Source organism: Eschscholzia californica, unplaced genomic scaffold (genome assembly GCF_041429995.1).
Source record: "Eschscholzia californica isolate CP2 unplaced genomic scaffold, dmEscCali1.0.p SCAF_2, whole genome shotgun sequence".
NCBI classification, from domain to species: Eukaryota; Viridiplantae; Streptophyta; class Magnoliopsida; order Ranunculales; family Papaveraceae; genus Eschscholzia; species Eschscholzia californica.
Window position 1 is genome coordinate 24,313,658 of NW_028238309.1, and position 13,306 is coordinate 24,326,963.

The window sequence follows — 13,306 nt, forward strand, 5'->3', positions numbered from 1 at the left end:
ATTGAACCATATTAATCTTTCACATTTGGGTTAAAATTAGTCTTATAGATTTAGTATAAACATATTTTGATAAGTTTTTGACATTAGATTAAACTTTTCATTAAAATATGGATCAAAATGGTTTTTGGGTTATATTCCTGTTTTTTCTTTTTTGTTTATTTATAATTTTTTTTATAAGAAAAAAAAAAGAAAAGAAAGAAAGAACAAAATGGTTGGAATTTAATTCCCCCGTTTTTGTTAAAAGGCCTCCCCGCTAAAAGCGCCCCTCATTATAACCCATTTGGTTATAGGGCCCCCTCTGCAAAGGAGCACCTCCCTCTTCTATATTTGACCTAACGGCAAAGTTAACGCCGTTAGGTCAAACTTAACCCAAGACCAAAATTGACCCTAAAACCCTTGACCATCTCCTTCCCAACCAGTTTCTCCAAAATCCCTTCTCTCTTTCTATCTCCCGCCTTCTCTCTCTCTCCCGCCTTCTCTCTCTCTCTCGTGCTTTGGATCTCTGTCGCCCTCTCTCTCATTCTTCACCATTGTACCAAGGAACAGTTAGTATATCTCTCTCTCTCCTTATATCTTTCTCTCTCTCTATATATATATGTCTTGCTCTAGATTTGAGTTCGAATTTAGGGTTTTTATTCAAAGGGGTTTTTGGTTTGTTGAAGGAGGGATAGTTTCATAACACATAGGGTTTTGTTATTTCTGATGTTTATTTAGGGAAAGTTTGATTTTTACATACCCAATAGTATAGTTGGTTTATATTAATAATAGGGTTTTGATTGGATTGAATGTGTGAATTTTCATGATTTTTACATACCCAATTGTTATGATGTTCATGATTTTGGTTTAATTTAGTTTAAGTTAGAATTTTAATGCTTAAAAATCATAATACGGTCGTACCAGACCGTAGAGATAGAAAACCCCCAATTTTTTCTTCACCAAACATATTTTCAGTCGAACCAGACCGTTTTTATGCACAAAATTCGGCTCGAGCCGTATTTTGTGCATATTTTCGGTTCGAGCCCACCGAAAATATGCACAGTAGGTCAAATTTTGTTGTCTTTATTTATGCTTTCTAATGCCATTTTTTCCAAGTTGTTTGACTTTATTTATATATCCTATTTTACCTTTAGTCATGTCTGAACGTGTCGCACAAACTGTAAGTGCGAGAAAGAGGAAGGAGGATGCTAGGAAGCAGATTGTCGACGGTTCGACAAGTGAAGCAGGTGCGGATCCTTTTCCAGGAGGGCCGACGGACCGAAGCGTTCTCAAGAACTATGAGAACCATATTGCATACCAGATTTGGAATGGCAAGGTACGTGTATGTTTTTCTATTTTTCGCACTTATCAATGTTTAATATAATAATATATTGTTAACTTTCAATAAACGTAACTTTTATGTTTGTTTACGTAGGATCGTCCTGTTTTGAAACTACATAATCACGCAAGTGGTGTGCAAGTGGGGGCCCTTGAAAGTAAAAGTATACGGGATTCAAAGAAGGAACATGTCTGGGACATAGAACTCGAGTGTAAAGTAGTTCGTGAGAAGGTGGAAGCATCAGGACTTCTGCAAATCGCTAAATACTCTTACCAGAAACTTGACCGGGTTCTTATCACGGCTTTCACGGAGAGGTGGCATGAAGATACTAACACCTTTCACATGCCATTTGGAGAAATGACGATCACACTAGAGGATGTGCATCGTATTACAGGACTTCAGATTACAGGTCACTCGGTTCATCTTGATAATGATCATGTAAATGAATGCGCACTTCTGGTGAAAGGTTTAAGGGTGACACCTGAGGCTGCGGAAGCAGAATTGAAGACGACTAAGTGCAAGAGTGTCCGAATGTTGTGGTTGAGGGAAATCTGTTCGGGTAGCTTAGACAAAGATGACGCACGGAAGAAAGACTTTTGCGTCAGAGGGTACCTTCTCCATCTTATGGGCTCGACTCTTTTTTGTGACAAGAGTGGTTCGAAGGTGCCTGTTTGCTACTTTACATATTTGATGGACTTGACGAAGGTCCCTAAATATTCGTGGGGCACGGCTGTGCTTTCTTATCTTTATAGGCAGCTCGGTCATGCTTCCACTAAGGGTGGACAAATGGCGGGTTATCTGCCCCTCCTCCAGGTATTTCTCACATTATTATAAGTTGATTAATTTAGGAGTCTATCTTCTTGGTAGTAATAATTGTTTTCTTGTTTAGGCATGGATTGACGAGCACTTTAAGCTTGGTCTGTCGGATTTGAAAAAGGATTTCGACATTAGGCCGGATTTGCCTCTGATGGGTAGATGGACGGAGCATGATGCACATGGAAATCTAGATGACAGACTGGTTAACCTCCGAGAGATGATCGACGATTTAGAGGAGCGAGAGGTAAAATTCTATATACTATGGTATTTTGCATGTTAATTTGACATTGAATGAGCATCTAGTATAATAATTGTGTTATTTAGGTTATTTGGGACCCATATAGACTCATGGGCATTGGTGAGTCATCTCCCCCACTATACGCCTTCTACAGCGGCTGTATCGTATTTGATGATATTGCCGAGCCGTATCAACCCGAAAGGGTGTTGAGGCAATTTGGTGTGGTTCAACATATTCCGTCTGCCCCCATGAGAGCAACAAAGAAGAGAAGGAGTGAAGCAAAGGATTATGGAGAACATACATGGTATTGGGAGAATTGGGAACATCATGTCCTCAACGAGAAAGATAGGTCGCAACGGGTTAGTTCGGCTTGGGAGGTCGATGATAAATATGCTGAGTGGTTTAGTCGAATTTCACACCCGAAGGTCCAAAACCCAAACCATCGGAAGACGAACCAAGCACAAAGCTCACTCGGTTCGATTGCTTACTACGTAAGTACACATAAAGCATGTAATCTACTTTATTTAGTATTGATGGAAATACATGTTAACAGACTTGATTTTTTTTTCAGAGAGAGGGTATTCGGCATGCCCTTGCTGCACTAGATTTGTCTGGGGTGGATGCAGGAAAGGAAATTCTTCACCAAGTATTGAGGGAGGAGCAACTTCCAGAGGCACCCCAGAGGGTTCAGGAAGAAAATAAAAGGAAGAGGACAAAAACAAAGGCCGTGGGCAGGAGGAAGACCTAGAACGGCTTTAGATACTTTTATATTTTGAGACCTATGTCGGAAACTTTTGAATGATGTCGGATACTTTTATAATTTGAACGGCTTTAGATACTTTATCTTTTGATATGTTAAAACGGTTGGTTTTTTATATGGTTGAAATGTTATATTTTGATATGTGCCAAAAGAGAGAGAGAGAGAGAGAGAGAGAGAGATACAAAACTCCGAGAGAGAGAGATATGTGCCAAAAGAGAGAGAGATACAAAAGAGAGAGAGAGAGATACAAAACTCCGAGAGAGAGAGAGAGATATGTGCCAAAAGAGAGAGAGATACAAAAGAGAGAGAGAGATACAAAACTCGGAGAGAGAGAGATATGTGCCAAAAGAGAGAGAGAGATACAAAAGAGAGAGAGAGATACAAAACTCCGAGAGAGAGATATGTGCCAAAAGAGAGAGAGATACAACTTTTCGGTGGGCTCGAGCCGTTTATGTTGCTAAAAATGGCACGGCCCCACCGTTTTTTGCACAGTAGGTACTGTGCAAAAATACGGTGGGCTCGAGCCGTTTTTAGCAACATAAACGGCTCGAGCCCACCGTTTTTTTGCACAGTAGGTACTGAAATTATCGGCTCGAGCCGTTCTTATTTTAAAAAGTAAAACTTTACCTTTGATCAAAAAATTTTACGTTTAAAAAAAAAAACAACTTCAACTAACAGTTAGTACTAAAAAAAAACAACTTCAACTAAGTTTTCATTCCATATCTATTGCTATTGCATTCGATGATGTGTCCCCTTCCTTCTTTATACTTGATGGAGTTTCTTCCAATTGCGGATTGAAATTATCGCCACTGTCAATTTTATGTTCGCAAATAGTCAACCACCTTCTTGCATCTGAAGTAGCGTATCGAGACCATTGCCTAGCAATCGGAGGAAGTATAGTTTCGTTTTGTAGCTTAACATTAAGGAAATGACAATTGTTTACATAACCAATGCATACCATTGTATGTGGTTGAGACAAACCTTCGGAAGATGGTGTTGGTGGACCGGTGATTAAAGGTAAAAATGTCGTTGAATCATATTTCGCCAAATGAATCAACATTATATTAAAATGAGTGGCAATTAAATAACTCGTCTCTCCGTGAGTATACCAAAACTCATGTTCAACTGGTATATCAAAATTGTTGGTTGAAACCAACAATTGGTCATAAAAAGACCCAGACATGGCTTTGTATAACTCTGGACGTGTTTCGAGTTCATTAAGAACACCTTTTCGGATCTCAATCCAACCTACCTCCGAGGGATACCCGAGACCAAGAGCGACGGCTCTAAAACCACAATGACCGTCTCCTGGAAAGTTTGTAATAGTACTGATAAACGGATAAATCACCTCAGGCATTAGACGTTAAAATGAATCACCACTACCGCGAGATCTCCTTTTGGCTTTCCGTGCACTTTTAACCGATGGAACCGATGTTTCCGGAATACATTGTGCATACTCCCAACGAGAAGGATCTCTCTTAGTAGATATGGCTGCTTCCTTCTCTTTTCTGTTTCTTGGTTTCTTTGGGGCTCCTCGGGTTTTCAATTTTGCCAAAGGTTCTGTCATGGATGTCATTGAAGGACAAACAATACTCCTCAACCTTTCTAATATGGCTTTTCTCTCAGGACCGGTCGACATATCCCACATAGAGTACAACAATCCTAATTCGTAAGAACTCTGAAGTTCGTTATATACCTCAGGAGTAGGAATAATTGAGAGTTTAGTCCATTGTGGGTCAATGAGTGACAAAGATATCACCTCACCGCGTCTCATAATGATTTCCATCTCGTGAGCACAAGGGAGACCATACACAGACCTATACACACATCCACACAAATTTGAATCAATTCCTATAGTTTTTGCCCGCTCCACCTCATCTGCCAACAGGTCAAGTGCATTGTGTGAGACATAACCCCTGAGTTCCCTAAAGGCGTTGATTTGATGAGACATCTTCACTGATGTACGACTTTTCTCGAATGTAGCTTTAATCGCAACAATCTCTGTCTCAGTCATTGAATGTATAGATTCCCAACATGTGACGAAGTTACCCTCGGATGTATCCAAGTTTCTTTTCAGCTTCGCATGTGCACCTTCAACCCTATTCGTTGTAGTATTACCCAAATGCATCACATTATCGGTCCATGCCGTTACAAAATGTTCCCTAAGTGGCAACCAAGTCTTCTGAACATAAATAACATCAATGGCGTTACTCTTCGACCACGTTGTGACGAAATCTTCAACAGCGCGATTATAATCCGCCTCGGTTTCCGCAAACATGATTAGTCGAAACATTGACATGAACTTTCGGAATGGTTTGTTTTTCAAGTGTGGTTTAACCTTTCCAACCACACACTTATCTATATGGAAAGTACATAATAAACGATCTGCATGTGGGAAGACTTCACCTATTGCATTGATTAATGCTTGTTCCCGATCAGTCAAAAATACCTTCGGCATAGAGTTAGGAGGAAATAATGTCCTCAAACGATTCAAAGCCCAAGTGTATAGATGTTCTGCCTCTCCATCCATAAAAACCATAGCCGCGGTGAATGATTTCATAGTCGAAGTCATCCCAACAATCTCAAGCAATGGTTTCCCGTATCGGTTTGTTTTGTATGTACAATCAAGCATTAATACCGTGTGGAAGCACTTCAGCAATTGGATAGATTCCGGGTGTGCCCAAAATAAGTTAGTAATCTCCCCTGTTTCCTTCTTCATTGAATGCCAATAAACATAATTGTGTTGAACTAACAATTTCATCAATTGTTGCATAGGAGTTCTACCTTCTTGTTGACTATGTCGGATTCGTATCCTTTCGTTGTATATGGTACGCATTGTCGAGGTATTATCGTTGAATTTTTTCTTTATTTGAGAAAGAATTTGTCGTGGTTTTGTACCACATTGATATAGTTCTTCAACAAAAGCCTTTTCTTCATTATTCAATCTATTGGCATATGCATGCCCAATTAAGGTCACTGCAAGTTCATGATTATGGATCCCACACACAACTTCCACCTTCCACTTGTCTCCGTCTATCGGTATTCCTTTTAACTTGAAGGGGCAATTGCATTTCTTAGTACTCGTTTTTCTCTTTTTGGTGGACGGTTCTTTTGTTTTAGGAATTATTTCTGCCTTAAGATGAGAACGATACTCTCCACTTCTTTCACATCGTAAATCCATCTTCGGTTTTTTACCACCTTTCCGCGCAGCAGACTTACCAATCATAACAACCATCTTGTTTTTTATACCAATTTCTTTTGCCCATTTAACTAACTCGTCTCTCGTTTCAAACACTTGTTCAGTTCGAAAATACTCACTAACATCAATGCTGACAAAACCTTCATATGGTCTGTTTTCTTCTTGATTTTCTTCTTTTTTATCTGGAACTTCAAGGTTGGGTTCTTCTTCTCCACATTCACGATTTACAATTTTAAGACATCCAAATTCCGATGATGCTTCGTTTTCTTCGACTGCATCATGCCACCTTTCTTGTGTATTAGAACCTCCAAAATCCCAAGTGTCTGTAGTAATTTGAGATGGAAGTTGAGAAGAAGCCACAACAGCAAAGCCCTATAAGGAAAAAAGAGAATTTTAGTCAAAACGGCCCGAGACCACCGTTTTATGTATTACTTTACGGCTCGAGTCCGCCGAAAATATGCACAGTAGCTACTGTGCATAAATTCGGTGGGCACGAACCGAATTTATTGACATTTTTCGGCTCGACCCCACCGAATTTTTGCACAGTAGCTACTGTGCATATTTTCGGCGGACTCGAGCCGTAAAATGGCATAAATTCGGTTGTACTAGACCGAAAATACCCTCCGTGTTCAACAACCAAAAAATTTTCATACAACCAACGAATATATCATACAACTTGGAAAAAAGTGTTAGGATATGTTCATCTACCTCTTGGGAGACTGAATCTTGTCCAAAAATTGATGATTTAGGATCCTTTGATGTTTCTCCAAAACTGTTGAAACTTGCTTCATCCATGGTGGTTTAAGAGTTTAGAAAGGGATAGAGAAGTGGTTTAGGAGTGCAACAACAATGTGAGATTGTTGAACAACTCCGATGAACTTTCCCCGTTGATGATGGTCGCCGGTGATGTTGACAATTCCGGTGGAAGAAGAGGGAAGAAGAATATAAGAGCGGAATTTCTAGGGATTTGGGTTTCTAGGGATTTGGGTTTTAGGAAGTTTAATAATTAACAACTAAAATGTTAATGTGGGTGAAATACACCCTTAAAGGGGGTTTTTTTCACCCATTCAAAGAGGGGGCCCTTTAACCAAGCTAAGTCAAACGTGTTTTACTAAGTCAACGAAACCATGGGGAGGCCTTTTAACAAAAACGGGGAGGCCTTTTAAAATCTCCCTTAAAGTGGGGTTACTATTGTTAGTAACGCCCCACTTTAAAGTGAGGATGGAAAGTGCCCACGTTCCTTATTAATTGGAACGTGGGCGGTCCAGTCAGTTGGTCTGACCAGACCAACTGACTGGTCAGCCAGAAATCTGACTTGAACGAGTCAGTCAGACCTGACTCGACCGAGTCAGACAGTGCTGACTCAGATCTGACTCGACCGAGTCAGACATTTCTGATTCAGATCTAACTCGACCGAGTCAGACATATCTGAGTTAGATAGATCCGAGTCAGACAGATCTGAGTCAGACATGACATTTAGTGTGTTAGACTGGTCTGACTTATTGAGTCAGACAGATCTGACTGGGTCAAATAGAGACCTAATTGAGGTTCTTTTTGGATATTTATTTTGTAAAATTTAAACAACTGATAACTGATACATCCCTCAAATAATATCCGACATTTGATAGAACTAATTGAAGTAAAATGTCATGAAAGTGACCTCTTTTATGTAGATTAGTTCAATGACAATGTTGGAGTAAGTCGTGAGTATGTAAATTCATGCGGGTATTAAGTCGACCCAAAGGTAGTTTAATATTTGGCCGAACTACATATACACATGCGGTGATAAATGTGAGATGATTGTAAGGTGTCCATGTGAATAATGAGTTGGTTCAAAGATAAACTTATTGTTTGACAGGATTTATCGTCTATATTTGATTACTGCAACAGAGATACCACTTACAAATTAGTATTACTGTCCAAAGACTTGATGCTAATGTTGTGCTCGGTATTCTGCTATATATGTATCTAGTTGTTGTTTAAATTTTAAATCTCACTTTAGTTATGATGTGAACATGTAAATTTATTATGTCTATTTTCTGTGTAGTTGCTGCAAATATACCAATGAATGCTAACAACATTCCCATTCTCAATGGGAATAACTTTAAGTACTGGAAAGACAGCGTTCTGATCGTTCTGGGCTGCATGGATCTGGATCTTGCACTTAGGGTGGAGCAACCCGCCCCTCTTACGGATGATAGTTCACCTGATGAAATAAGACACTATGAGAGGTGGGATCGCTCCAATCGCGTGAGTCTCATGATTATTAAGCGCGACATTCCAGAAGCTTTTCGAGGCGTAATCTCTGCTGAGGTAACTAAGGCCATTGATTTCCTTGCCGAAATCGGAAAAAGGTATGAAAAGAACGATAAGGCAGAAACAGGAACGCTTTTGGCGTACCTGACTTCTATGAGGTATAAAGGCAAGGGAAACATAAGGGAGTACATCATGAAGATGTCTCATATAGCTACCAAACTTAAGGCACTGAAGTTCGAGCTGCCAGAAGGAGAAGTGGAATCTTAATGAGCTCATTTCGAACTGTGTGCAAGAAGAGGAAAGAGTGAAACATGAGAACTCTGAAAGTGCGGCGTACCTGACTTCTATGAGGTATAAAGGCAAGGGAAACATAAGGGAGTACATCATAAAGATGTCTCATATAGCTACCAAACTTAAGGCACTGAAGCTCGAGCTGCCAGAAGGAGAAGTGGAATCTTAATGAGCTCATTTCGAACTGTGTGCAAGAAGAGGAAAGAGTGAAACATGAGAACTCTGAAAGTGCTCATTTGGCCAGTACCTCAAAAGGGAAGGGCAAGAAAAGGAATAAGGATAATGAAGCTGCTAAGGGTCTAGAGCAAAACAAGCCTAAGGAAGAAAACGGTTGTTTCTTTTGCGGAAAACCTGGGCATATGAAGAAAGAATGTACCGAGTATGCTACTTGGCGTGCCAAGAAGGGTATGTTCTTTACTTTGGTCTGTTCTGAAGTTAATTTATCTTCAGTACCTAGAAACACGTGGTGGTTAGATTCAGGTGCATATACTCACATTAGTGTTTCTATGCAGGGTTGTCTGAGCTACCGAAAGCCAATTGATGGTGAAAGATACATCTATGTGGGAGACGGGCAGGCGGTAGAGGTCATTTCAGGATATTATTAGGAATTGGATTTTATTTGGATTTGAAAGACACTTTTGTTGTACCGTCATTCAGACGGAATTTGGTTTCAGTTTCTGTTTTGGACAAATCCGGTTATCATTGTTCATTTGGAAACAATCAGTTTAGTCTTTCTTTAATTGTGGTACTGGTTCTCTAAGTGCTTATGATAAGCTATACTTGCTTGACACTATTGACTCATATAATGAAACCTTGCACGTGGAAACACGGGGTACGAATTGAAAGATTACTGAAGTGAATTCAGCAAAATTATGGCATAAGCGTTTGGGTCATATATCTAAAAATAGACTCAAAGGGTTGGTGTCAGAAGGTATTTTGGATTCACTTGACTTCTCAGACTTAGATGTCTGTGTAGAGTGCATAAAAGACAAATAGACCAAACATAAGAGATTAGGTGCCACTCGAGCTTCAGGCGTCTTAGAATTGATTCATAATGATATATGTGGGCCATTCCCTTCGGCTTTTTGGAATGGTCAACGATATTTCATGTTATTCATAGACGATTTCTCTCGATAGGGTTACTTATATATCATTCATGAAAAGTCTGATTCCTTAAACGTGTTCAGAGGTTTTAAAGCTGAAGTTCAAAATCAACTCAATGCAAAAATAAAAGTCGTTAGATCTGATCGTGGTGGTGAATACTACGGCAGATATGAAGGTTCAGATGAACAACGCCAAGGGCCATTTGCTAACTTCCTAGAGGAATGCGGAATCGTTCCACAGTACACCATGCCAGGTTCTCCTAGCATGAATGGTGTAGCTGAAACGGCGAAATCATACTCTTAAGGATATGGTAAGGAGTATGATCAGTCATTCTACCTTACCAGAGTCACTCTGGGGAGAAGCATTAAAGACAACAGCTTACATCCTTAATAGAGTACCATCTAAAGCAGTTGCTAAAACACCTTATGAACTTTGGACTGGGCGAAAGCCAAGTCTAAAGCATTTACATATGTGGGGATGTCCATCTGAGGCAAGGCTTTATAGGCCGAATGAAAAGAAGTTGGACTCCAAAACAATAAGCAGCTACTTTATTGGATACTCGGAGCGATCTAGGGGCTACAAATTTTATGATCCCACAAGAAAGTTGTGATGCCCCGTGTCCCAAAATAGACACGACCACGCCCCAACAATTCACAGACGAGACAAAAATCCGGCAAAGTCTCCTCTGTAAATCGAACCTGTCGTACCTGTAAAACCTGTCATGCAAACCATACATTCGCATATACAAGAAAAATTAACTAAAGCGGAAGCTAAACAAACTCAACTCAGTTTCGAGTCGAAACCCGAACCACAAAAAGAACTATAAAAGCCTCTTACACAACGATACAACCTATAAACAACTCTATGTGTTATATATATACATTTTAGAGTTTGGTTTCTGCAATAAATACATAACTTGGAAATAACGAAAAACCATATAAGCAAAAACCAAAGAAAACGACGCAACATTAGACAAGATCACTGGCTGGAATACAACTCCGCCTCGAGGCTACAACCAAGCACCTGCACACTAACAACTGGTAGGGGGTCAGAATACTCACCGACACGAGTTATTCTGGTAGAAGACCAATCCAAAACCCATCACGTTTTCAAAAGTTCTTTTAATAAGTTGTAAACATCATGACAAAACGAGTTATCAAACCAGTTACCATATATACTATATACAAAACCATTTTCCTTAATCTAGCAAGCAATAACAGTGATTAGCTGCCCACCCATGGTGCGCTCCCAATAAGAGGAGAGTTCCTCAGGAGAGCCTAGAGTGCGTTAGATAGTACCAGCCCATTTAGGCACTAGCTAATGCACTACGTCTCCTCGAGAAAGAAACTTACCCCTAGCCGGTAAGCCTCTCTCCCACTAAGGGACTCCGCAATCATTGAAGAGTTTACCTCATGATACATATATACCTTAAGTATCTAAATACGTTTTTCTGATCACCGAGTTCGAATAAGAGAGCCGTCCCCCAATTACCATGGAAGGACCTGAACCTCATTCTCTTCGGTACCCTGTCATGCATCTAATGCGATCTTTTAAAATCAGTTTCATTCATTTATCAAAACCAATATTCATATTCGATTCATTATCTTATCAAACACGGAAGTGGAACAACCAATAGCCATATCGCACACAAAGCATAGGCATTCCCAATCAATGTCACCTCCCAAGCGAGCAGTCAGGGTGTACGACCCTGAGCCTCGAGCTGGAGGCACGAGCATTAATGGCGAGCAAGTGAAGCGCTCTACTCCCACAGGTCTCATGACTAGTGTCGCCCACCTCACCGGTCTCACACGGGTCACAACCGTGTCCACATGTCATCCTACCCTCAATGGCTACGTGCCCGTAGGTTGACATAATCCGCAGTCGGGTACATACAAGAAAATCCTCAGTAGTTCACAATCATCGTAAAATCAGTTCGAAAACATTTCTCATATCGCATCAAAACATTTCAAGCATATTTTAATTCATCACTTAAAATCGAGTTTCATGCTACCCAAACTCTAGTTATAATGGTGCATATATAACTATAGGACCTATCACATTTCATTATCTATAAAAACATGCTGGATAAAAGATTCAGAACCCCTACCTCAGTCCTTGCTCACCAAAGACCTCCCGCCTACCAGACGACCTTATTCCTCCTCATTCGCATACTCTGGGATAAGGAAGAATAACCAAAAACACCGAATAGAAACATTAGGTTCTAAACGAAGAACCTTGCACGACAAAAACGATAAATAAAACAAAACAATAAAAACTCATAACATAAAAACAAAACAATAACTTTGGAAGACTTCGACTTAACCGAATTTCGATCGATCTTCTATCTTTCATACCATGCCCACTTAGGGTCCACCAATCAGTGTTTGAACTTACTTATGTCCCTAACATTTAGTTATTAAATGTATTCCTCAAAATCCAAGTGAGTCGCCTTTGAAATTCATAAAATACGGACAACAACAAAGCAGAATTTTCCTAACTGCGCATTATTCGTTAAAACAGCCATCGTCCGAGATCGAAACGACTTGTACCATACCTTTCTGGAATCTTCACAAGACGAGCTACAATATTCAAGAAGACTCAAACAACATTCGATATCTCGATCACCAGCTAAAACAGTAAAACAGTAAGCAGATTTCATATTTGCTGAATACCGCGCTGTTTGGTAAAACAGTCGTAACTCTCTCTTCCGACATCGAATCGAGTTGTACCATACCATTTCGGAAATCTAACATCCTAATCTACGACTTTCGTGTTTCAAAAAAGTCCATCCAAGTAACATATAAAGCCCAGAAAGGCTCGGACAGTAGACTGAATTCAGTCCCTCGAGTTGGCAATCGATCGATCGACAAATTATATCAAATAATTTCTCTAAAGTTACTTATATATCAAAATTACTTTATTTCCAACCATATAAACCCTAGAACTATATGAATCGTGAAAACCCAAAATTCCATAAACCCCAAACCCTAGAATTTAAGAACAAGCCAATAAAATCATAAAAACCATAATTTCTTTCTTGATTTAGTTGTTCTTACTCTACTTGTTCATGATTTAATCGCAAACTAATATAAATTCGAAGTAGAAACAAGATTTCATCAACCAAATTCAAAAGAAATTCGGTCTAGAGAGAGAAAGGGAATTTTACTTACCAAATTATCCATAAAGACTAGCTCCAATCATTTCCCAACACATTAATTCAACAAAAACAAGATATTCTCCTTGAAAATCAACCCAAATCACTTGGTTTTCGACTTTCTTCCACTCAAACCCTAACCCTCTCATGAAAATCGAACAGAGAAAGAATGC

The 13,306-nt window shown here is 39.6% G+C and overlaps 2 protein-coding genes and 1 long non-coding RNA gene across 3 annotated transcripts; all 3 read right to left on the reverse strand.

Moving 5' to 3' along the window:
* Nucleotides 1–3,841: 3,841 nt before the first annotated feature.
* Nucleotides 3,842–4,486, reverse strand: LOC147557066 (uncharacterized). Its single transcript, XM_086658743.1, has one exon. It carries the CDS (start codon nucleotides 4,484–4,486, stop codon nucleotides 3,842–3,844), a length of 645 nt encoding a protein of 214 aa, XP_086514869.1.
* A 6-nt stretch (nucleotides 4,487–4,492) lies between these two features.
* Nucleotides 4,493–5,761, reverse strand: LOC147557067 (PKS-NRPS hybrid synthetase cheA-like). The gene has a single exon (XM_086658744.1). It carries the CDS (start codon nucleotides 5,759–5,761, stop codon nucleotides 4,493–4,495), a length of 1,269 nt encoding a protein of 422 aa, XP_086514870.1.
* A 4,979-nt stretch (nucleotides 5,762–10,740) lies between these two features.
* On the reverse strand, nucleotides 10,741–13,306 carry LOC147557068 (uncharacterized). Its single transcript, XR_015233844.1, has 3 exons — nucleotides 13,150–13,306; nucleotides 12,087–12,152; nucleotides 10,741–11,016 (listed from the first exon to the last, which is right to left on the reverse strand). It is a non-coding gene; the product is annotated as an uncharacterized LOC147557068 (long non-coding RNA).